This window comes from Charadrius vociferus, unplaced genomic scaffold (assembly GCF_000708025.1).
Source record: "Charadrius vociferus isolate BGI_N301 unplaced genomic scaffold, ASM70802v2 scaffold560, whole genome shotgun sequence".
Lineage (NCBI taxonomy): Eukaryota > Metazoa > Chordata > Aves > Charadriiformes > Charadriidae > Charadrius > Charadrius vociferus.
The window spans coordinates 1,279,049-1,304,745 of NW_009646459.1; the positions used below are offsets into that span (position 1 = coordinate 1,279,049).

Here is a 25,697-nt window from a genome sequence, read left to right on the forward strand (position 1 = left end):
ACCTTTTCTATTAGCAAAAATACCTCCTAGTGTACATATGAAATAACTACGTTTGACAAATGCCTTCAAACCAGTGTATCTGTTTTAACTTAGCTGGACTTCACAGAGATGAATGCCTAAGCAAGAGAAGCCCCAACTCTTGTACTTTTAACTGAAGAGATACTTGTTTAAAGAAGTAGCATGGAGAATTGTTTTCAAAATCTGTTTGTATTTTAAATGAATGAATATGTGGCCTGAAGGTTCGCTAAAAGGAATCATTAAAGGGATTATTATATTCAAAAGGAACACACTCACACAGAAGATCTGTGTACACAGTGGGCCTTAAACAAACCTCTTCCCCTGTTTTTCATGCTCTTAACTTCAAGTCTGCAGAGTTTTAAAAGCTCATTCTTAATTCATAACCTTTGTTTTCTTTAACTACAGAGAAATGTTTCACATGCAACACCTAACACTGTAAACAAAAATGAGTAGGACACAAGTATCACAGTCATTGCGCGAGCAATATTTTATATATTTGGGCTGAAGGCTATCTTATGCAGTGATGAATCCGGCAGCAGGAACTCCATCTGTCATAATGAATTTGAAACCAATCCTAATAAATCAATGACCCTAAGGTGCAGGGAGGTATGTTTACATGGCCTGAGCTTTGCCTAGAAGCAGAAAAGCAGTATCTGTCAAAGAAGTGTACAATGGTATTGTGTGCCACGCAGTAAGCCAACAATTTACTGAAATACACTTAGTTTCAGAAAATTCTGCACACAAGCTAGTTTTAGCAGGTCAACAATTCAACTACTTGGGCCTTCACTCTGAGACAAATTTACTACAACCAAGAATATGCATGCCTGATAATTTATATGGATGTATACATTATGGATTTTATGAGTGAAACGAGCTAAACAGATTTCTTCTGTTTTGAGGCACAGCAGTGTTGAGGCATAATAGAATCCTCAGAAATAACTTTATTTTGTTAATGAACTTCTAAGAAACACATCTGGTATCAGAGGAAGATTCTACACTCTTATACCTCCATAGACCTGCTTTGAATCAACTCTGTTACGGTTTCCTCTAATACTTCCCTTCAGTCTTTGTCTATTGTGTACTCCCACGCAAGCTTTACCTCCGAGGTGCAAACTTCCTGCCCAGCTTCACGCACAAGTTCAAATCCTGATACTAGTTTCCTATGACAGCTGGTGCTAGTTTTTCCTTTCAGCCTCCAGTGATGCATCCTAGAACCAGCCTCACTAAAGCCTTTATTTCTCTCCCTTCTCTATCTTACCTGTAGTTTCCTGTGCATTTAAATCAGACAAGTTTTCTACCATGCAGCCAAGCATCAGGAAAGAACACACAGGGACTACCAAACAGACAGGCACAGCCTTACTTGCACCCAGAGCAGGAAAGAAGCAGACTCTGTAAGGGAAATTTTCCACTGTAGCTTTGGGAAGAACCCACCAAGACCTGCCAGGGTTGAGAAAGCTGAGTGAAAAGTCTTTTTTAAAAAAGGTCACTGAATCCACATTCTCCATGAACACAGATAAATCATACTTTTGCAATAGCGTGGAAACTTCTACAGAGATGGCAGAAGAGGACTTATCTGTAACAGGAAGGCTAAGTCCCTGCCTCCTCTAAAATGCTAGAGTGTTAGTGATTTTCAGAGACAAGGTTGTAAGAACTTCTGTATTTGAACATCAGCAAAATTACAATTTCTGGAAGTGTAGTAATGCTTCTAGCTGGAGCTTCTCTGTGAAAGTTTCGCATACAGACCAAACCGGACACCTGGCATGGAAAACACTGGAAGGAACAATAACAGTAGGAAGCATCAGCCAACCTTAATAGACAGTGCTATCAGCCTTGCTGATAACATGCTGTCTCTCTTCCTCTCTCTTTTATACAACTGCACATAGAGTCTGAGTTGGAATCCAAAATAAACTATACAAAAGAAGAACACTCAAATATTAAACTAAGGAAAACTTTCAGATAAGATTGTGTTGGTTAGCTGAGTTAGCAGAAGAGGAAGCTATATGCCTACCACCCGCTCACATATGGGTAGTGGGTGTATTGCAGCATCCTCTACAACCCTGCAATACTTCATCCACACACCTTAATTTCAGTTGACAATATCATTGTTGTAACTTACAGTATGGCAGCATGCCCATTGCTTGTTGTGGTCCATACAGAAATCAGTGGACATTTCTGTTTTCCAAACAAACAAAGCAAACATACCGGATTCCAGGACAATTTTTTTTTGTGTCCTGTACCGTCACAGGCCTTTCTTTTTCTTTTTAAATCATCTTATTAGCTGTTATATGGTGGAGAAACTAGTATCCACAGCAGGGTCTAAAATAACCACAGAGATTACCACAGTACCAGTTTCATCAAGTGCAAAGCCAGAAGCAGCCGCAATAATTACTAGTCATACCCTAAACCTGTTTTCCATCAACACTCAGGTAGTAGATAACTTAGACCACTACTCATTTTGGATTGCACCTTAGGGTACATAGCACAAGTAATACTATAAGGAATTAAAATGATCTGGTAACATTTCCTTATCAGTCTTGTTCCAAAAGTGGCATTAAATGTGATCTATTTTGCAGAAAGAGAGATGAGGTACTTAACCTTTCTGAAATCACAGACAAACTCACATGAAAAATCTACTACATATGTAAGATCCTGCTGACAGCTTCCTGCGCCTGCATCATTCTCACATTCTTGGAGGGAGTTTTATCAGAAAGGAGTTGAGTTGAGCCCAGGTAATTGGCAGCAAAAATGATTCCATCAATTAAGTCTTCAGGATCGCAAGGTCCAGGAACTGTAACACAGGAAGGCAATCACTAAAGAAAATCATGCTGAACCACGGCAAAACAGCTGCACTCTGACACCTTGAGCCTGCACCTGATGGCTGCAAATCCTCCCCTAAAGTACTTCAGTTTAGCATGATGGTACGGCAAACAGTACTTCCAAAGGTACAAAATACCAAGCAAAGGCTCTTAACATCTCTCCAGCAAAAACTGTAATTGCTAATCCAGCCTGTCTCTCACAATAGCTCATTCTTTTGTGAGCAGGGATCACCCTGGAGCAAGATAATCTCTGTGGGTTTTCACTGCTATAAAGGGACAGACCCAGTTACTCAGCTTGCCCCTCACCCACCAAAACCAGCCCTGTGATTCTAAGACAAACAGCCACAAACAGAAAGAGGACGGGGTTTAATTTAATAACAGCCATCAGCCACTTGCTCTCTTGTGTGTAGCTGCAGTCAGTACAACAGGCAGAGGAACCTCCTCGGGAGTGCTTTACAGGTACAACACATCTCCCCTTACCAAGAAGACTGACTTCTCCAATTAAGCAAAGTACTTTTACGCCACAGACCTTTAAAAATCATTCTTATTCTCAACAAGGATATTGAGGTAAAGTACAGAGTTAAATAAAAATGTTGTTAAATACAGGGAGCACGGGCTCTCCTGATGGCAGAACAAGTCTCTTAGTCCCACAGATTCTTAATGATTTGACTCCCATCAATTTCTGTAGAAAGTTAGAGGGTGGCAAAGGGTTTAGTGCTGAACAATGCAAATCCTTACAAAGCAGCATTTATGATCTGCAATTGTTTTGGTGAGTGATTATATCTAAAAATTGTATATGTAAAAATGTTCTATTTTAACACCTTGCTACGTGTTAAAATTGTCATGATTCAAAAGGGAGGCTGATCAACTTACGAAGCTTCTTGTTTTCTTACAACTAAGGAAAAACAATTGATATTCAAGGTAAGTGAAAATGCAAGTCATCTTAAAGAATGCTACTGGTAAAAGTGTCCACATTTTATCACCAAAATAACCTGCTTCTAGGTTTGCCTTTTTTTTCCTCCAAGAACAAAGCAAAAACCGTACAATATCAGAAGGGAGTTTTTAGTAGTTCAAAGGGTATCTTGAGACATAAGGTGATGAGGCTTAAAGTTTAACATTACTCGGAATGACAATTTTTTTCTAATTATCATAGAAGAGATTAACAACCAGTCAGAATTAGCATGAGTAACTTTGGCCCCAAATAAATGCAAGTCATTATTAAGGTTATAATAACAGAGGAAAGAGCTGGAGATAAGTATCAAACTGAAACTACACACACAGACAGAAGTAGATGTATAGATCTCATTAGCAAGCCTGTCTCCTTTATGGTTTCTTTACATACGAAAATTTATGACTAGTAATTTTAAGATGCTCATCTCCAGCGTGCAGAATTTGTTCAGATACTATGTATCTGGAAAACCTCCGAAATGAACAAGTCACTTTCAAGCACATAACCCAAAGAAATGGAATTTTTTCCTTAGGGAAATTTAAGCATCTGGAAGTAATGTCTATTTGCAGACTCTTCCAATCCTGAAATCATACAGCATTTTAAGTGTTGCTATTTGTTACTCTACATGTCAAGGCCTTTTCAGCATTTCCACCACTTCACTATAAAGGGTACAACCCCCTTTATAGTACAATTTCTGATCAAAACACAAAACCCATGAATATAGACTGACAAAGGTGTAGATAAGACTCCCAGAAGGAAGCATATTAAAACCAAAAAAGGTACATGCTCTATTTTCATCAGAGGTGAACACACAGACAGCACTGCTTTTTATAAGACCCCCTACATTTATAAGCTCCGAAAATGAAATTATTATCTGAACAGAAGTGTAGCATAGGTGCTAGCAAGCTTTTCTTGGACTGCTAGTGCATAAAAAATGAAAATCTGGGTTTTTTTAAAAATAATGTTGCACTGGACCAAGATCTAAGAAAATTTTAGTTGACAGTTGTTTTGTTGTTTTTGTTTTTTTTTCAGGAGGGGCGGATTATTTACAATAGCCCTTGATAGACAGGGCTACCACTAGGAGATGAATTTCAATTCTAAGAGAGATCCTTCATTGCTGCAAAATTCCAAAGTTCAGCTAGTTTCAAAACAATATATCAAATTTACATTAGCTGTCATTCAGGCCACAAACTCCAAAAGACTAAATCAATGATCAATTTGTTGTCTAAAGAGAATGATCACACTATCATTTAAACACAGCACACTGTAAAGCAATCCAAGGATTTCCAAGACAGTCCAAATGATGTATCACATCATCTGTATTTCTGGCATTTCATCAAGCATATGGAACAACTGCTGCCAGGGGGGGAAAAATCCCAAACAAATGAAACTTCTAATTTTCTGCTTCTGTCATAGTGTCATAACAAAACAACTGGGTTTTACAGCATGCAGTCTTCCTGTGTGTACAGGATGCAGACTCATACAACAGGTAACAGCAGTTCATGTAGCAGGTAACTAGCTGTTTCACATGTTCTGAATAAACTCAGCACTAGGACAAGTGCAACCTTAACTCTAAGACAGGAAGCACTATTTAATTAGAGGACAAGTAGCTGTAAAGCAGTGCAGATTTCATCTGGCAGGCCTGCCAATTAATCCAATTAATTCAGTTCTGCTAATTAATCCATTTGAGATTGGATTGAGCCTGCCAGTTGAAATCAGTGCTGGAGAGAGCACTACAGTCTTCTTGTCTAACCTATTTTCCTTGTCCATGCACATTCACATGTGTAAATGCCATAAAAAAATTACTAGTGTTTTAAGTGATACTGATAAAAAACCAGCAGAACTGAGACAGAAACTATGAATGAAACAATAAAAAAGTAAAAGCTCCATGTTTCTGATCTACGGAAAGAGCATAGTGGAATTTAGCTCAGGTTTCTCACTGGACACAATTTAATCTAAATCAATATACCCAACCCTAACAGCTTTTCTATTCAGCAAATAAAAATAAAATTTTATACATTATAAACATTGGAGTGTTTTGGATATGAAAAAACATTCAGAAATTATAGAACTATCTTACCTTCAACATAGGTTGGAAATGAAGCCAAGCTTTTTCTGGACTGTAATTAAGACAAAAAGGATTTCAAACAGAACAAACAAACACAAATATGCACTAAAAATTTCTCAATGCAAAAAAACACCAAAAAAGTAAATCAATCATAGTTATCAGCAGATGAAGATCACCATTTATTAAGATTTATGATTAGATTTATTGTTTTCAAACTCTAAGCATCTACTAGAGTTAAATTCAATGTATTCTGTTTGTGTGTTTTTCTATCTGGCACCATGCGAGGCCCAGTTTTCAGTTACTTGTTGGTGTTCAATAGTATATTAACTGTCTACCAATAGGTGCGCTACTTTTACTAATCAAGAAGTATGCAGGAAAATACACCATATATCAAAGACACTGGATCTTCCAACTACAAATAAATACATGTAGGAATATATAAAATTATGCTATACTGTTATTATTCATGACTGAAACCATCAGCCCAGTCAACTATTCATCAAGAAAATCCTGTTGTTCTTTAACCAAATTCTGTTATTCATCAGGACTGTTCTTAGATGCATCCCTCACATTAACACAGGCTGGAAAAAGCTTTCTAAATTTTAACAGGTAAGGTAGCAACCTGCATTCTGTGCGGTAACTGAGTTCACTAACACCTCACCACCAACTATGTTTACACTGTATCAAGCACAAAACCACATCTAGTAGCTTCAACTTCATAAAAGGTGAACAAATACAAAAAAAATATCCTGACTTACATATGTAAATACACAATCTAAAGTAAGACCTTACTTCCAATTGCAATTTTACATGAAAGTGTGAAAGTGTGGCTAACACTTAAAACACCTCGAAGCTTCAACTTCCAGTGAGTAAGATTCGCCATTTTGTTATAAACAACAACATAAAACACATAGGAAAATTTATCAAAGAAAATTCTGTGTGGCAATATATAGATGGTAATAGGTATATTGAAATATCTGCAGCTATCATATGTGTTGCAGATAAGAATTTTTGACAGTCTACGGACTACAAAACTTTAATGATCAATTAATAATCAATTATATTAGCAGTAACTGCTCCAATAACTGCTTAATATATTTTTATTAAAAGAAAATCTATATATTTATCAGTGTTTTCCGTTGTAACAAATAGAAAATGGATGTAACAAGTAGTATTTTTCAACCAATGATGCTCATCTTGCTATGAAACAACTTGTGAAATAAAACAAAAGGTGTGTGGCACAGACAGCAGAGCCTGTGCAGCCTTTAAGTACTCACTGCTCCTTATGAAAATGGCTAAGATGTACTGCAAAACCAAGAAAGGTCTCCATCAGAGATTGTACAAGCATAAATAAAGATGCCAATAAACAGCAATATCCTACTGCCAAAGCATTTAAGCTGCTGTGAGAACACCGACATGCCTTTTCAGATCTCTGGCTCTTTCATCTCTTCAGATTAATGTTTTTACTGGACCACCTATCCATACAGACTTCAACAATTGTTCGTAACTGCTGCTGGTGTAGTGCTACAAGGGAAATTCAACCACTGGACTCTGACAGGCCCAGAGGACAAATCCCCTACATACCAGAGACAGCTCATGCATACAAATCCCCTTTCCATAGTACTTTTATTTTTTTAAATGCAGTGAACAAAGTCTGTAATGACAGATTTGGCAACTATTCAGCAATCTGACTAGCTGATGCAACTTCTTTTTAGGACAGAGTGGTGTAAACTGTCATCATATATCTTTTATTGCAAAAACTTACACGCAAAATTAAGTGTTTTTGTTCATTACCCATGTTGAAAGACATTCTACTAAGACCACAGGTATAACAAAGTAATCGGTAAAGTTACCAATAAGAGGAAACCTAACCCTTTCAATTTTACATATCCATGAATAATGTAATATCCAGGTCATTAATGTTGCATTACTCCAGTTAATCTCTCTGCCACCTAATATTATTAAAATTTACATTTAAAAAAAAGGTTTTACTAAGACCTAAAAGTCATTTCCCAAAATTACGAGGCTGCTTTATCACTGTTGTTCTTGCATTGGAAGTACTAAAGTGGGCGTTATTGCTCATGAGAGAGAAACAAACAGCCTGACACATCCTATTGTGAAACCTGGCATACAACCTCTGACACTACCTGTGAGCACATCCTAAAAACTGAAATGAGTAGTGTCTTGTTTGTTTTCTTCCTTTGGGTAAGTTTATCGATATCTAAAAACTGCTAAAAGTTAGGATATATATGAGGTGACAGAATCTCTACTGGAGAAAGCTAAGGGTTTTAACAAGCTAACAATATAGCAGATGAAAATTTAACGGCACCATCTATTGTTGAAGGCATTAGCACATCCGAAATTATGAGTTTCTTAAGTCTTTTGAAACCTTTCATTATTTTCTAAATGCAAATACAGACTGGAACAAATACATACATGTTACAAGCTTTTTTATGCCTTGATCATAACAAAAGAAAAAAAGAAAGAATGGATTGCTAATTAGTGTTTCAATTTTAATCAGTATTTCCAGTTATAGTAGATCAGGTTTTTTTCATTGTGGAAAGTAATTCATGCATTGCTATCAGTAACAACATGGTATCTTGTTAAGACTACAGTTTCTACATTTTTTTGAAGTTTAAAAAACAAAAAGCAAATAAACCAAATATTTGCAGATTTTTTTGTTTACAAAGCCAGCCATTCTATACTAGTCCAAATACTTCTTACGCCATATGATTTTCTTTTCACACTGTGAAAAGTTCTACTCACATTTCTCATTTTGTGTTGGTGGAACTAGTGCAGTGTAAAAAGCTTCCAGGTGAGGCGGGGGTGGGGGGACAGTGGGAGGGGAGGAAAGTGTTTAGCTTTATTTTGAGGAGCCTGGAGTCAGGAATTGAATTCTGACTGTGAATCACTGGCAGGTCAGTTTTTACAATGACAAAATATTATTCTTTAAGCAAGCTTTTTCATCTGGCTAAGAAATAATCTTTTCTTTATGGGAAGCCTTTCTGCATGGAAAAAAGAAACGGGCTTCTTTGAGGTGATGTTGGCTGTTCGGTAAATCAATACCTCCCAGCCTGTTAAATAAATTTTGTGGCAGCTGAACACACAGAGTCAGAAATGCCATGATAAATAGTCTTAAGTATGCTAGAAATTCAGTCAGACAGACAGCCAAGCATAAGGGAAAGGAGCTACAAATCAGCTTTTCAAGTTTGTTGCAATTTTAGAAGAAGAAAAGGGATTGCACAGGTACAAGGAGAAAAGGAAAATAAAAAGGCATAAGCAGCATGAACAAGACTGTGGCTTTTAAAAATATTTCACTCTACCTCTTTATTAGTGGAGGCCTCTGCTGTACTGCAGACATCCTGGTGATGTTGCCTACTTGACGATTCAGCACCCCGAGGTGAAGAGGAATCCGGAGATGGAGACTAGACATGGCGAGAAAAGTAAATAATAATCTGAGTCACCAATGTAGAAATTGTTCTTTCATAGTTTCCTCTAACTTGGCAGCCAAAATAAGAGATGAGGTGGAAAAAAAGAAAAAAACAAGACAGACTTTTAAAATCGTGTAACCCTTGCTTTTTATCATAATGATCACATATCAGTATCTCAGTGGGCTTATTCCAAACAGCGAAATCTGTTAAAAACCCACCTGTGTTTATTTGTCAGTAATGTATGAAATGGAGCCATTGGAAAAATAAAAAAGCTGTACTCAGTGGCAAGCAACATGTAGCCAAAAAATGTGTCATAAAACTGTATTTTTGCAAGGTCAATGGAGGATATTGGTATTAGGCTAACTACTTCCACTTATTGTCAGCATCCAACTAAACTGCAGTTACAGGACTCTCAGTTGCACAAGTACATGTCTATTGCATACAGGCTAATGATTGTGAGCTTACTGAAGGCTGCAGGCAATGCAGACAGAAGTCCTAAGCCCTGACATTTTAAGAAAGAAAAGATAAAGTCGCTAAGAAGCAAGCTGTGATGGTAGACAGGTGAATTGACCACGACCAGAACACAGGGATTCAGCTAAAGATCACTTAGTTTTCAAATTGGGGACAGTGAAGACAAGACTACAATTTCCCCATGAACACACATGCTTTCAGGTATAATTAATCTGAAGTGCTAAACTAATCTAATTTGAGCAGATCTAGGCTGAAGTTGTTGTCCATAAATGTTATTACATCATCTTAGAAAGCAACTTTAATAAATTGTACAGAGTAATACTAAGGTATTCAAGGACTTATGAGTATACTCAAGGACTACTCGATACCAGCGTAACCAAGGACTATGATTCCTCATCCTAGATACAGTGCAAACTTGGAAAATATTTCACAGTTTGTGCATTATGCATATTCCCTAGACCAGACTTCCTCATTTTTGTCCCTTCACCGTGAACAGTTCAGTGGAGAAACTGTCTTTCTAATCATGTCCTAGTCATTCATGATCATCAAGAATGTCACACCAAAAAGCAAAGGGAACAGCATACAAAAGCAGTATCACGGACTATCTAGATCTCTGTGATCCCTCAGCAAGTCTCTTGGTAAAGGGAAAGAATGTTTTGCGAAAGGATATCCTAATCACAGTTCTAATGAACGCTGGTGACACTAAAAAGCTGTAGTGAGGTACTAAAGTCCAGAGTAGGGGGGACTGGTATGGAAGTATGACACAGGAACACAGAGTGTGGAATTAATGAAGGTAACCAAAATGAGAGTACAAAGCTTCAACACAGCAGGCATCTTTGAAGACAGATCTTAAGGAGATACCCATAAAACATGTCAGTGCCCACGCCAAAATGTGAATCCTCATAGGAAGGTTTAGCATTTAGCTATGCAAGGTGAGTATCCAGCCGAGCAGCTCTGGCATTCTACACTCTCACAGGGAGTTCAGCCCCAGCTTTGCCATCTCAACAGTTCATCACTGATGGCAAAACAGTCAAATACTATTGAGCTGGCAGCAGCTCCAATCTAGCAGCTCCAATCTAGAAACAGTCCCTGACCAGATGCAGATGTGAAAATGTCTCTGGAATGGTGGCATGTGCTTGTGCCGTCAGACTGAAGGACTGCTCATTGCACCTCCAGCATTCACACAGGGGCTGTGGGAGGGATTCAGGCTCCACTGACTTGCTGTGTAACTACTGGAGTTACAGCGCCACAGTGATTCAACTGCACACAGGGAAACTCCTATTTACTTAAGGAAGCATCCTCACAGAGCTCACGTTCCAAACAGTTACACAGTACTTCTGTATTAGGATTAAACATAAAAGCTGCACAATACTATCAACCTAATAATGGCATCAGGACATTGTAGGATTGATCTTTAAATAGTAAAGAAACAAACAAAGTAAAGCACGTCATACTTTAGCATCAAATGTTTCCACAAAAAAAAGCAGTTCTTTAAAATGCCTGAAAGCTCTCAGATTCACACACTAAAGTAATAACAATAAATGATTTCATTTAAACTGGTTGGTTGCTGACATTAAGAAATTTTGCACCATTTAAAATGTATTGAGTTACTCCAGTAGCACTACAAACACCTTTACTCAGCTATTTTAATCTATAAAGTATCAGAATTAAGCAACCATCAAAATGATCACACAGCTTTCCATGTGCTCTGTTGTATACTTAATTTTTTCCTGGGAAAAAAATCCCAAAACTGAAACTACCAAACCCAAATATCAAACGACCTACAAAGCTTGCTACATGACATGACATAAGAGCTGTCCCCAAAAACATTTGTACAAAAAAAGTTCAGTCTTTGAAGAATAAACACTCAGTTCTCTTCTGCATCAAAATGCATTTTTAGAGGTACCATATACAGTGCACAAAGAAAGAATGCAGTCACAGTCTGGAAGTAGCTTTCATTGCAATAATAAGAAATATTTCGATAAATCATAGTGGACAGTCAACTTGCATAGCCACTCAAAACACTACAAACTAAAGTGTAAAATAAATGCTTAGTGACTGCTTCCTTGAAAATTAACAAAAGTTTTAGAAGCATAACTAAAATGCTGTCAGAACAAACATAATAACTTCACATGAAACATGCTGTTATTACACAGAGATGTCCATCAATGGAATTGCAAAGTGGTTCCTTAAGTGCAGCAATAAAAAAATACTAGTTACTCCACTTCTCCTCTTTGATATCTACTTACGTTTTTCTTATGATACTCAACCTGGTACATCCAAAAATTCTCCATCTCAATTTTGGTGTTGTTTGACTGTAACTAACATACAACCCACTCCACCTGAGAAGCCTTCCTTGCTCCTGTGCAGAGGGATTTAGTAACAGAACTTGTAACAGGAGAGGATTGTGTTGTATCGTGTTGCATCTAACCTATCCAGGTCAAACCAACTGGCGACTAATAGCTCATGAAGACAAACATAACTGGCACGGAAACACTTTCAAATACAACCCCTTGCTCTTGCTTTGTAAAAGCGATGTTGTTTTACCTGCTTTTAGCAGCAGCTTATCTGAAAAGAATATACCTAGTGGGTCACATCATCACATACAAGGCAGAGACAGAGAGGATGAAATCAACAAATACTTCAGCAATGCAAGACTCTCTTAAACAAAATGCCGTTACTTATATGACACTGACGTCCACCTGCAGGCTTCTGGGCAGAGTAATGGCAAATGTAGTTGTCTCAGTTCAGAGGAGACAACTGCATAAAGCAAGGCTTTTAAATTTATTTGATTTCAGCGACGAAAAATCTTCTGAGAGGTACCCATGCATATTAGGCAAAGGCACTATGAAATATTCAGGTCCAACATACAAATATAATCAGATGCATAATTTCACAAGCACAGCCCAGTACAGCACAGCTATGGCAGTAAATCACTTAGGTTTTAGCACAACTATGTTGTGGCAGAATTTCTACTGTGATTTGAACAGTTCAAATTCTATTCACTAAAATGTAGACTGAGACCATTAACCTATGTTCATAGCTTTCAGACGGCATAAAGTACCCATAAAGAATGGTCCTGAAAGCCAAATTGCCTTACAATATAACCAATCATCATTTTTGGTTGTAATTGTTTAAATTTGCTTTAACTATAGTGATAAAAATGGAGGGTTTGAAGAAATAAAACAAACTCACAACTACTGTACACGTATATGCATGCTGTGGCACAACCTATGCAATTTAATTTATAACTGTGACATAAGAATGAAACTTGTTTGTACTGCAGTTGTGTTCTAATTGTAGTGTAACTGGCTCTGCACATACCCAGGGCACTTACCCATCAGTTTGCAATGTGCTCCAGGACCCGCCCCTGCCAGTTTGTGCACAGGTGATCACAGAATCAAAGAATGGTTGAGGTTGGAAGGGACCTTAAAGATCATTTAGTTCCACCCTGCCTGCCATGGGCAGGGACACCTCCCACTAGACCAGGTTGCTCAAAGCCTCATCCAGCCTGGCCTTGAACACCTCCAGGGATGAGGCATCCACAACTTCCCTGGGCAATTTGTTCCAGTGCCTCACCACCCTCACAGTGAAAAAATTCTTCCTAATATCTATTCTAAATCTCCCCTCTTCCGGTTTGAAGCCATTCCCCCTCGTCCTATCACTACACGCCCCTTTAAAAAGTCCCTCTCCAGCCTTCTTGTAGGTCCCCTTCAGATACTGGAAAGCTGCTATAAGATCTCCCCGGAGCCTTCTCTTCCCCAGGCAAACAACCCCAACTCTCTCAGCCTCTCCTCATAGGAGAGGTGCTCCAGCCCTCTGATGATCTTTGTGGCCCTCCTCTGGACCCACTCCAACAGGTCCATGTCCTTCTTATGTTGAGGCCTCCAGAGCTGAACGCAGTACTCCAGGTGGATACAACAAATTGATTTGAGACAAGGTAACTGACTGAACTGCTCACTTCAGGACAAAGTATTTGACTAATTGCTATAGTACCTCTCCTCATTTTCAGGCAGCCTCAGAGATTGCTCCAGCAGGCTCCTCCTGCGTATACGACAAGTGAGAGGCACCGTTCATCACTTCAGGGTTGCTAACTGCCATCCTTGGTAGGGACTGTGGCTGACCCAACAGCCCCCCAGTGCAGTTTCCACTGCAAAAATGACCAAAAAGTACATCGATAAGACACTTGCTAGTAGTCAACAGAAACTATTCCTGCACATGCAGATAACCTCATGTACAACCATCTTGAGCCCACAGTTAGCATAGGAGGTATTCTGTATGTAGCTTAAGGTAAACTATAGCAATGGATCACACATGCTAGAGTGGTCATGTATGATCACAGACCAGCTGTACGTACGACCTGAGAACAAATGCAATTTGGGGAATCTTAATTTGGGGAATCTCCCCTGATCCAGCTGAAGATGCCCTGCAAGGACAGAGCCTCCTGCCACGTGCCACCATCTGGACAATGACTGACAACCCCACTTGGGAGATCTGACTGTCCACACACAGTACACTATGCAAAGGCTCTGAATAAACTAGCTTTTTTAAAACACACTGTCCATGAGTGTCTGCCCAACACCACTGAGCTGTAATCCTTCAGTAAAATTCACTGAAGACACAAAAATAGAGATTTTTGACCTAAGCAATAACTGTATGCCTCTGTCAAAGTCTTTGAAGAAAGACCCCCACCTGTTACTGCTATATTACTAAGTCTTAAATACAAAATAAAAACATACCTAAGAATACACAGAGGTTTAGATCTGACACAGAAAAGTCTGAGTAAGCAAACTGAGCCCGCTCAGGCAAAATGGCCCTTTCTTTTGCTGATTTCAGGGAGTCTCTTGGCCACATGAGTCAGCAGCAGTAACCATGTAGCACCACAGTCACATGTTGTGAGCTGGTAACTTCTCTTTGGATAAAATCTTAGGCTGTATGGACTCTGACTGCCTGGCAGATGACACACACACATACACGCTATGCAGGTAAGCTCTGTCCAGCAGCACACACACTGGAGGGAAGGCTGCCAGATGTTTCTCTCTCTCAAGTATGGACTTCCTTAGCTGTACTTACAGTTGAACTTCTAGTACCAATGCAGATTCACGTGTCAGTCTGAAAAAAGTAGCGTGGATCCCTCCTGTGTTTTCAAAAGACTTTAAAACAGTGTGACAAGTACTGTTCTAGTTTTCAACAGCACAGCAAAATCACTTGGAATTGCTTTCACATTTCACTAACTGAAAAAAAATAATCAAACAAACAAACAGAAATATTCAAGGCATTATGTATTCAATGCACACTGTAATTTAAAAGCCCGTAACCCATCTGGAGAGTGTCTTCAAGTAGATTAATTGATAAATTTAAGCTCTCTTCTGTTAGACTGGTGAATCAGCATAAAGCTTTCTGCCCTGGATATTCAAATGCCTTTTTTTTTTTTTTTTTTTAAACGGCGTTTGGGGCATTTTTTAAATGGGGTTTGGTCTCGCATAGATGACAGAAAGATAATCTGTATTCTGTGTGCTCACCAACAGTTTTAAAAGGTCTGCTCAGAAAAAGAAAACAATATGCTATCAATATAAACTCATCTTTATTTAATTTCTTTTCTTTCTCTTTTTTTCCCCTTAGTTCATCTATTACTGAAACCTGCTTAATTATTTAGAACAGACTTCTCTATTGCCTTGTTAATAATACATTGCTCCTGCTGTGGAAAAAGTGAAGCAAATTCATCTCCATGAAAACACTTCAATTCCGGAGTTATCAGAATTGAGCAAATCCTGCAACTGAGAACTCAAAGGTTGAAATAAAATATATATAACCAAAAAGAACAGAGAAGCAAAACAATGCAGCTCAGTTCAGTTCTACCTGAAAGGCCTGCCTTTGGGTTTGAATTTCTACTTCACAAATCCAAAACACCCATTTATTTGGTTTTACTTTATATTAAGGTTTATGCTAACATTGCACCACCTCAAATGTCTGCAGAGGAACAGAGACCACGAACACTGATGAGAGGGATTTGCAAACCCACAGCAATGAACCATGCCCTGCAGGTCAGCAAAACTTGGCTTTCAGATCTATAACCCCATGGATAATTGAACGGACCTCAGAAAAAGGTCATAGTATTTAGTTCTGAAATGGACAATTTCTCCCTCCAAACCACTGTTTTCTCCTGCTTATGGCAGAAGTGAAGCAGTCAGCCTGCTTCTCTTCTCTGGACATGAGAGGACAAAAATGCTCTTTAAATCCCAGCCAAAAAAAAACCCTACTTGAGCTTTTGTGCCTTTCAGTGCTTTTCTCAGCAGGTCTCTGTTCTTCCACAGTTAAGCAAGCCACTATTCTCAAAGCTCTATGACATTTTAAAAATGCCTTTTTAGACTGTCCATACAGTTTATACACCAGAATATTTAATTGTATTCTGGGATATTTACTACACAAAACTATTCCCTTTTCTACTTGAACATGTGTTCATCACTAAGTCCAGATCCATGCACTACATATGTCTTCTATCTTTAAACACCACTACTTCTGTGTTTGGCCAGGCACTTTCACAGCAGGTTTCTGGTGGAGCATCTGACAAAGAAGAATGATGGGCAAGAGCAACCTAAATGGGATATATGGGCCTTCCCTTCCAGTGAGATAACCATGTGTGTCTAGAAGAACACCTTTTCCTAAAGGCTATGCCCTTCCACCCCTCTCAGACATGTGCCTACCGTAAACTCTATGCTGATCTCCAGCTATGAATATTATTCAGTATGATGTGAACAGATTCTCTCTCGTTTCACACAGAAAACACAACCTAACTGCAGTTCCACAGCCATTTCCATCATGGGTCAGTTTCCTGATGTCACATTATTGCAGTTGTGCAGCTCTAACTGCTGCTGTATTTGAAAAAGATACCATCAAGAGGCTATATCCAAGTGATGGTCTGCTTAGGTTTAAAAAGTTTTCTGATAAACAGATTTTGGAAATATATGTCAATTGTTCATACCTCACATGTGTGGCCAACTTAAAAAAAATAATCTTACTGTATTTGTTCAAAGGAAATTGAGATCATTTTTCAGCTTTTATCAAATACACAAGTACAACACCTTCCTCACAAACCAGATGTCCAGAATGTCTCTTATTCAAGTGAAAGCATGCATCACTAAACCAGGGTGCACAAGGCACATGACAGCAAATATTCTCCATTGTTAAATATTAATCAGGTACTTTGGTACACCATTTATTTATTCACAGAAGTCTGCTACCTGTCTCCTACATCACAGGACCACCAGAGTTTATTACAGTAGAATTGTGCATAGGTTGTGAGCAATTGTTTTTTTCTTGTGTACTACCAAACGTTTCTTTTGAGGAGAAATACATAGGAATGACTGAAATTCCTGGTAGATTAAACCGTGAGTAAACCTGGAAAACAGGGTGTCTTAAAAACAATCAGATACAGTGATCTGTAGCTTTCTTACAGTCACAGTCATTGCATGTCTGTCCTAACTTTCGTTTCCCAAACTATATCCAGCTGCAGGCCAGCTGAACACTTCTGAATTGGTAGCTTCTCTGGACACTTCCAACTGGTATTCTACCAAACATTCTGCTGTGAACGTATCATCCAAATGCTCAGCACAGAGGAGTGACAGTCACTTTCTTGTGAAAAAAGGCAAAAGAGGTTGTCGTATTTAATGATTCTCAACTGCAAATCATTCGTCTCATCCCCTGGCCTCATCGCTCTCTCATGGAGTGCTCTTAGCTAAATAAAAAGTGACTGCTATTTGGATCTAAAGAGGTCTTACCCATTTCAATATCATATGATTAACAACACAAAATGATCACAAATATTTTCAAGTAAGTTTTATCTCTAAAAGCAAAACGGCTTCGCTAAAAAACAATGTAGGGACAATGTTCAAAGCAGACCTGTAAAATAACTGAAGGTAAAAAAAGCACCCAATTTTCACCACTTATCTGCAGCTCCTTGATATTTCTGGGGATAGAAAAGGGTGTCTGCCTGAAAGTAAAACACTTTGTTTACGTAATTCTTTCTTATTTCAAGGCCTGGATTTCAAATCAGACTGAATAACACCTCTGGCATATACTGGTTACACTGAAAAGCTCCTGTCTGAGATCCTGTTTCTTTCTCAAGGGAGGCAAAGGGAAAATCTACATGTAGATGAATGGGCTTTAACTATGTTTTTATTATAATTGATCACTCTTGATCACTTAGTCAAGACAATCTAATTTTGCCCAATTTGGACCTGTTGGAGTGGGTCCAGAGGAAGGCCACGAGGATGATCCGAGGGCTGGAGCACCTCTCCAATGAGGAGAGGCTGAGAGAGTTGGGACTGTTCAGCCTGGAGAAGAGAAGGCTCCGGGGAGATCTTATTGGGGCCTTCCAGTACCTAAAGGAGGCCTACAGGAGAGCTGGGGAAGGATGTTTTACTAGGACATGTAGTGATAGGATGAGGGGGAATGGCTTTAAACTGGGAGAGGACAGGTTTAGATTAAACATTAGGAAGAAATTTTTCATGTTGAGGGTGGTAAGGCACTGGAACAGGTTGCCCAGAGAGGTTGTTGAGGCCCCATCCCTGGAGGTGTTCAAGGCCAGGCTGGACGTAGCCTTGGGCAACCTGGTCTGGCGGGAGGTGTCCCTGCCCATGGCAAGGGGGTTGGAACTCGATGATCTTTAAGGTCCCTTCCAACCTAAACCACTCTATGATTCTATGAATTGACTGCTAAGTAATTCCAGGAATGCTTTGTTAAAGAAAGCAGACAGTTCAGGTTGTTCAGACTGTTCATGAGTTGGCATCTGAACTAAAGAACCCAGTAAAGGAAATACATACCTCACCTTCACTGAAAAACAGAATCCCTACCCCATCCCAAGTCCCTTCTTCTACAACATGTATTCCCCTCAATCTGCTACAGATCTTCTAAACTATTTGCTTAATTTACTTCCTCTTTCCAAGAACATAGACTGTCTGCACATCTACAGCAACCATTTATCTTTTCGCTGAGCAATACTGTCATTATACATCACTATTTTGATTACAGCCAGCACTGAAAATCTCAGTCAGGTTCTTATCTGACAGGCAATGAAATATCGACTGAGAAATTAACTTTTGGTGCAAAACGGAAACCCCTATGTACTGCAATATCTAATGTACATACAGAGACCAACAGAAACACCTGCTTTGTTTACTATATGAACATACCAGGCTGAATCCTACCAGCGTACCTTAGAAAAGTTTAATTCTGCAAGGTGCAACAAGATTTTAGAGAGCAGCTGTAGCACCAACAGGAAGGACTCAGTGCTCTCAGGACCCCCAACCCAATGTCAGTGAGACCATCATGGTACTGGGTGTTATAATCAGACAATCAGGAAGCACCAGGAGGTTCTTTGATCCTCCCAGACAAAGACAGCACTTACAAACACATACATATTAAACATACCATATATATAGTGAACAAAACATACAGCAAAAGAGTAATGTGATCTATTTTGAAAAGGGGAGAGAAATAATTGCAGTTTTTGGAAATCTTTAAAGAAGTTAAAAATAACTATTTTCCTGTATAGAATAATCTGGGAAGATTGCTTTAGCTCTTCACATGACTACTAATCAACTCTGTAATAGACATAATTTTAAAAATATTTGTCGATGTAATTTTTGCAATACAGGTTTTTCTAAAATAAAGTTTCAATGAAACTATGAACAAACAAAATACCAACCCAAACATACTCATCACTGTGTGTTTCCAACAGTTGTCAAAGGAAAATAAAATCTGGAAGCAACATGTCTCAATCAGCTTGCATGTTTTTTCAGCAACTCGAACACCATGCTCCAAAAATCTTTCCCACTTGTAGAATACTAGCCTTCATCGTTTTGAAGGCAGATAAAAAAATCAGAAGCCTGTCATAGATCTACACAGGATGTGATCTTTTTCTCACCGTCTGAATTCCCTTTGCAGAGGCTGAGGTATTTTGGATAGTTCTGATGCATTCCTAGAAGGTTACAGTAATTCGGTGTAGAACACCAAACAATACACAAAATGTTCTATCTTTCGGTGTTCTTCCAAAAAACCAAAGGTCACAAAAAACATTCCACAGCAATAAAGAGGATGGAGCAGATGTTTGCAGTGCAGTTATCTTTGAAGTAATAGCATGGGTCCATATGATAGACTATTTTTAGCCAGCAAATTTAGCCTACCAGCTCTTTTCATGTCAGGCATAAATCTAATGCAATTAACAGTTGTTTATGAGTTTATTTTATTAGAAATGCAGAAAACCCATAAAATTTCAGGTAAAGATTACAACACAGGCAGCTGGAACCACAGACTGTGAACTGATTCTGATTCAAGTTAAGACTCATGCCAAAAGTACAGAATTTCAGAAATGCTGATGCTGTAAATCTGAACAATGGCCTTCAACACTCAGGTTGCTGGAGAGTGAATACACTGTACAGTGATAATGTAATATAGTGAGGTTCATAACACATTTCTAGAGTCTGCAAGTGGACAAAAAACCTGCAAATTCTCTGGAATATGAATGTGACCTATGATACCACCATGAAGAATATTAACAGATATCTGATGGAACTGCTAGAATTGTGATGTGACAGAAAATGAAACTTAGAAACCTAGAATTAACAGAAACACATAAGGATAGATAACGGACAGCAGTGTTCAGTAGTCATTCTAAAATATCTCTTGGCTGCGAAAAATGTAACAGCATTTGTTTCAGAAAAAAACACATAAAGAGCTTCATGTGACAAATTCTTGTATCACGTAACTGGAGTCAGCAGATGCTTACATCTTACGTGTCCCTTAGAGTACAAATTTAAAATAGACAAAGCACTACATAGTTTACTCAAGGATGAGTAACAGAACAAGAACAATATGCACCCTCCTTCACTGCCATGTATGTCACAATTAAAGGAACGAGACATACATAACCTGAGAGCTGAAAGCTTTGTATACTCACATCTCCATCTAGTGGCCTCTGGTCGTCAGACTCCCTGGTTGGACTGATGTCCTGCCTCATCACCCAGATAGGCTCCTTAGGTTCATCAGGGGTGTAAGGAGAACGGATGGTCCTTGTCTTCACTTCCTCAATGGCCTCTTTAATATCCTTGATGGCCAGTGAAATTGCATCTCTCTTTTCCTTGCTGTACCTCTGTACAGATTCTCCCGAGCTGGATGTAACACGAGAACCAGCTGGGAGCTGGCCATTACTTTCATGCCCACTGCCAGCAAGAGCATGTCCGTGCTCCAAACTCTGCTCTGCCTCTGGCATGTCTTCAGCCGCCTTGTCTAAGCTCTGGGAGCTCATGCTTTGCTTCACCTCTGCTACAATCTGATCAATGTCCTCCTCTTGTTCATAACTATCCATTCTCGGGTAGGGCGCAAACTCTGCCTCCTTCTCAGGGCTGTCCGACTCTCCATCAGACCGTTCATCATAATGGTGAAGGCGGGCACCAAGTGCCTCCTTGCGGTAATTGTCAGCTTCCTCCCTTTCCCGCTCATACTGTTGGATCCCCTCCCTAACATCGAGGTCTGGTGTATCTCCTATCTCCTCATACACATGCTCCTGCAGTCCGTAGTCGGCGTAAGGCTCAGCATACTGTTCATCCTCTCCTCGGTGGAACAGCCGATGTGTGTAGACATAACCCGAGTAGGCTGCATTCATGGCTTCCTCGTGTTCGATGGAATGGAAATGTAAATGATTGGGCAATGTTCGATTACGAATGGCCTCGCCATGCTCAGCCTCAGCATTCTCCGTGTACTCCTCAGACTCAGGCCTGTACTGCACCGCATATGCACTCTCATCCTCATTCTCCTGAACCCTCTCTGTGTCGTAACTGTCCTCCACTGTGGCTATCACATCCCCTTCTGCAGTATCCGTGTGATTGTGGAAACCACTCTCAGTGCTGGCTGACCGAGCTAGCATCCCTTCCTCCTCCTGCCCAGACAGGCCCCCTCCTTGGCTGCTGTTTGTATGCCTTGGGTAGCGAGTTGCATACCGTTGTTCCTCTTCCACCTCTGGGTGCTCCAAGTCAGCCTCCACTGACTCGTTCACTGCTCCAGTTGCTGGCTCTTCACTTACCTCCCCCTCAGGCGGTCCAACCAAATGGTTCATGGCAAGTTCTGATGGGTAGGTCACTTATTCTATTGACATTTTGTCTATCACAGCTGGAAAGAAATAAAAAAAAAAACCTCTGACGTTACTCTTAAAAAAAGTGGCGTTAATAAACAGAAGCAACAAAAGGCACCCTTCCTTCCCCAGCAGACAAACCTGTGACTTCATCAGCTTCAAAGTCAGACAACAACCAGCACAACAATACGACCTCCCATGCAAATGACCTCCAACAGCAGCAAACACCAATGACCCACTTGAGGACTGCAATTCTCACTTCTATGGAGAAATTCTTTGTGGAAGAATCATTTCCAAGCAACTCCGTGGAGATGCTTCTATGGACTGCTGTGGCATTTCGATGAAGTTGGCAGGCACATGTTATAAAAGCTAACTTTTGCCAGGGACTCAACCATGGTAGACACATGACAGAAATATTCCGCCTTTGCTCCATCGCTCTCCCTACAGCTCACTAACTTGGTGCAAAGGAAGGATGCTGTAATGTAAAATGACAGATTTAGTCTCGTCACAGGAGTCTGCGACTGGTCAGATACGTGACAGCTATGCATACTACACTTCTTCAGTATGGTATCTTCAGCTGAGCTAGTCACCCTATGCACTTCAAAAAAATCATTAGAAATAAAAATGCCCTCTCAGAATATCTGAAGCACCTGTTCCTTCTCCCTAGAGAAGGACATGACACCTGGATACAACATAGTTACCTTTGTGGAAAATATCTATAATCACTTAAGATGGCTTCTGCACAAAACATATTTCTTAAAACATGGAGAAGACATTACTAATGTTCATAGTCATGACCACTTTGAGAATAGTGAGGCATCTTAGACTTTCTGACTTTGAGTAACAATCTCAAAATATGATATAATTACTGGAGAGGTCTGCCAATAATAATAAATACCCAGGCCATCGAAACAGCAAAACCCCATAAGAATACAGATTAGCTCCTACAAGTTTCATAGAGCAAACAGACCTATCTAGCTCAGAAGGTTTCATTTTTATGTAACAGCTTCAGCTATTTTGAACCTTGCCCTGTTTTTAAAATGTAGTGTCATAAAAAGGACATTTTATGTCCTTTTAGGTCCCTAATTCAAACCACATATCCATAAAAAAAATATAGCTGTAGCCTCTGACTTACCAGTAAGTACTAAAAGAAAAGGTACCTGTTGGAAGACTTCTAACTTCAAGGATCTATAAAAGCATGTGTCAATTACCATTTAAAAAAAAAATAATGTGAATGTAAAATAGAACTTGAACCACATCTACTGAATTGAGGCAGGGAGGCTCAGGTGACACTTTGCTGACTAAATGAGCTCTGTGCAAAGCAGCTGTGGGAATAACCTCCTGTGATGAGAAAGCAACGGTAATTTCAGTTGCCTCTATTAGAAAAGTTGACAGGCAGGCAAGGCTAGGTGGGAATTACTTGCACTATACTTCCACGGGAAATCTAGTGGGTGCAGCTCCCAGCTCAGCCAACACTCCTCCTTTTCTTTTTTACACCTAATGTTTTAGCCTTTAAAACTTACGAGTCCTTAAAAAAAAAAGGAAACAAAATACATCTTGGCCCTTGTTCCAGACAGATCTTTTCATTCACATTAACTGAACAGATAAAGATGTTCTACCCAAACTAATCCTTTTCAAAATAACTATGAAAAAATTCAGTTTGTTTTTTCCAGCTAAAGAAGGTCTGTTAATAAGAAGCCTTCAGTGACATGGTAAGGTCTTCTGCAGCTAAGGCTACCGAGAAATCAGGCAGAATACAGGTGGGTATGAAGGTCTGTGACAGAACTAACAAAGCAAATGCTCTCCTCCCCACAGAATATGACATTATTTAAGTAAACAAGAACAACAATATTGGAGAGCTTTCCATTTTAAGACCACAAAAAGGAAGGTGAAGATGCCAAGGAATAACATCCCCTTGAAAAGTCCACCCCAAGCAGGATTTCCTGCTTTCACTGAAGGCGGTTATAAAATTTCCACTGCTTTGCACATAGACAGAATTAAGCTAAAATGGAGGACTGTTTAAAAATTTTGCCTTAAATCTGTTGCATTCGAAGTAGCCCCTGACTTGCACCTAAGTGTCATTGGTCACTTACAGAAAAAGGGAAGTACTCGCTGAAAGACATGAAGTTACACATAAACACAGGGTGACAAACTGTCACAGTTTAACCCCAGCTGGCAACCAGGACCATGCAGCCGTTCATTCACTCTGTCCCACACCCAGAGGAACAGGGGAGGAGAATCAGGAAAAAAGGAAATCTCATGGGTTGAGATAAAGACAGTTTAATATATCAGTAATGGAAGAAAAGATAATAATAACAACAATGATAAAAGAATATATAATATTGGCAATGCAATGCAACTGTTCACCACTCGAAGATCCATTGTCCAGCGCGTTCCAAGCATCAATTGCAGACTCCTGTCCCCCGGCCAGCCCCCATTTATATACTGAACATGACACCTACGGTATGGAATATTCCTTGGGCCAGCTTGTCCTGCCTATGCTCCCTCTCAGCTTCCATGAGAAGCTGAAAAAGTCCTTGACCTAATATAAGCATTACCTAGTAACAACTAAAACAATATATGTGATCAACATTATTCTCATACTAAAAGCAAAACACAACAGCTACTCAGAAGAAAACTAACTCTATCCCAGCTGAAACAAGGGCACCAATTTTCTGAAGTCTTTATCCCATGTATCCTGCTACACCTTTAACTGAACTATGTTAAGTTAGAAAAGAAGGCAAAATTCAACTGCATGAAGACTTAACTTTACCTCAAGTGAAACAAACATTGTGGCATATGTTATGCCTTATGACAATGAAAGTTCTGATAATATCTGAAAATACGTGATCCTGCTTTAGAAGTCTTAATACAGGCTCACAGCATAATAGCACACTATGGACAAACACCATCGCTGACATGTCTAGCTGTGAGAAACAAATACAGAGATTACAAACCATACAAAATATTGCTAAAAAGCACCTGACAGCCTCAACATTTTCCTTTTGCAAACTGAAAATTTCCGAAGTTCCGCTTGTGAAATTGCCCTCATTTGAAGAATGATCTCAGGTTAATTTCAAATATTGATATCCTGAAATCCTCAAGGTTGTGGTTTTTGAGAGGATGAGGAAGAAACTTTAACATTGAAAGCTTTTTACTGAAAAGGGTCCTATTCTGTTTGCCCTTCCTCCAATAATTTCAATTTAATTTCACTTTTTAATTTTGCAAACAATAAATTATTTTCAAATGTATTCTGAAATTTTCAAAAAAGAGAGAAATTTTAATTGTCAGAAAAGAAGATAAGTTTACTTATAAAACTGTAGATCTGAATAAATGCCCTTAGGTCACCTAAGCCCTAATAAACTTCAATGAAAAAATAAGCTTCTAAGTCAAGTACATTTATTTAACTGTTTAACAAGCATTCTTTAGGACAGTAATTTAAAGAACCACCTATTAAGGTTGGGGGTTTCCCCAATCCCTTTTCATACATGGTAGCTGGAAGACTACTAAAAACCCCATTTTTTTATTCTTAGTAGTATTTCCCCCAAGCGGATACAAGGTCTGCCTGATTTTTCTCACCAGGCCTTCAAAAAGCACTTTATTTCCAGCAAGCAAACAAAAATCAATAACCTACATAAACTGCCAGGCAGAAGAGAATATAAGCAAGAGAGGTCATCTGACCTTGGAAATAAAGACACAGCACCCATCTGAAAGATATTATACTCTCACATTAATTACCCAGAACAGCAGCTGTGCCCCAGTAATCAAACATATATGGCAAAGTGCTCTGTAAGCACTCTTAGCTTTGCACTCAGGA

At 39.2% G+C, this 25,697-nt stretch overlaps 1 protein-coding gene across 1 annotated transcript in view; it reads right to left on the minus strand.

Annotated features, from left to right (window-relative positions):
• Positions 1-21,868, minus strand: part of APBA1 (amyloid beta (A4) precursor protein-binding, family A, member 1) — a 37,550-nt gene extending 15,682 nt beyond the window's left edge. Inside the window, 4 exon segments of the mRNA XM_009882725.1 lie at positions 2,640-2,806; positions 5,864-5,903; positions 9,175-9,276; positions 20,711-21,868. Of these exon segments, the coding sequence (XP_009881027.1) occupies positions 2,640-2,806; positions 5,864-5,903; positions 9,175-9,276; positions 20,711-21,865 (1,464 nt within the window). The 5' untranslated portion in view covers positions 21,866-21,868.
• Positions 21,869-25,697: the final 3,829 nt, after the last annotated feature.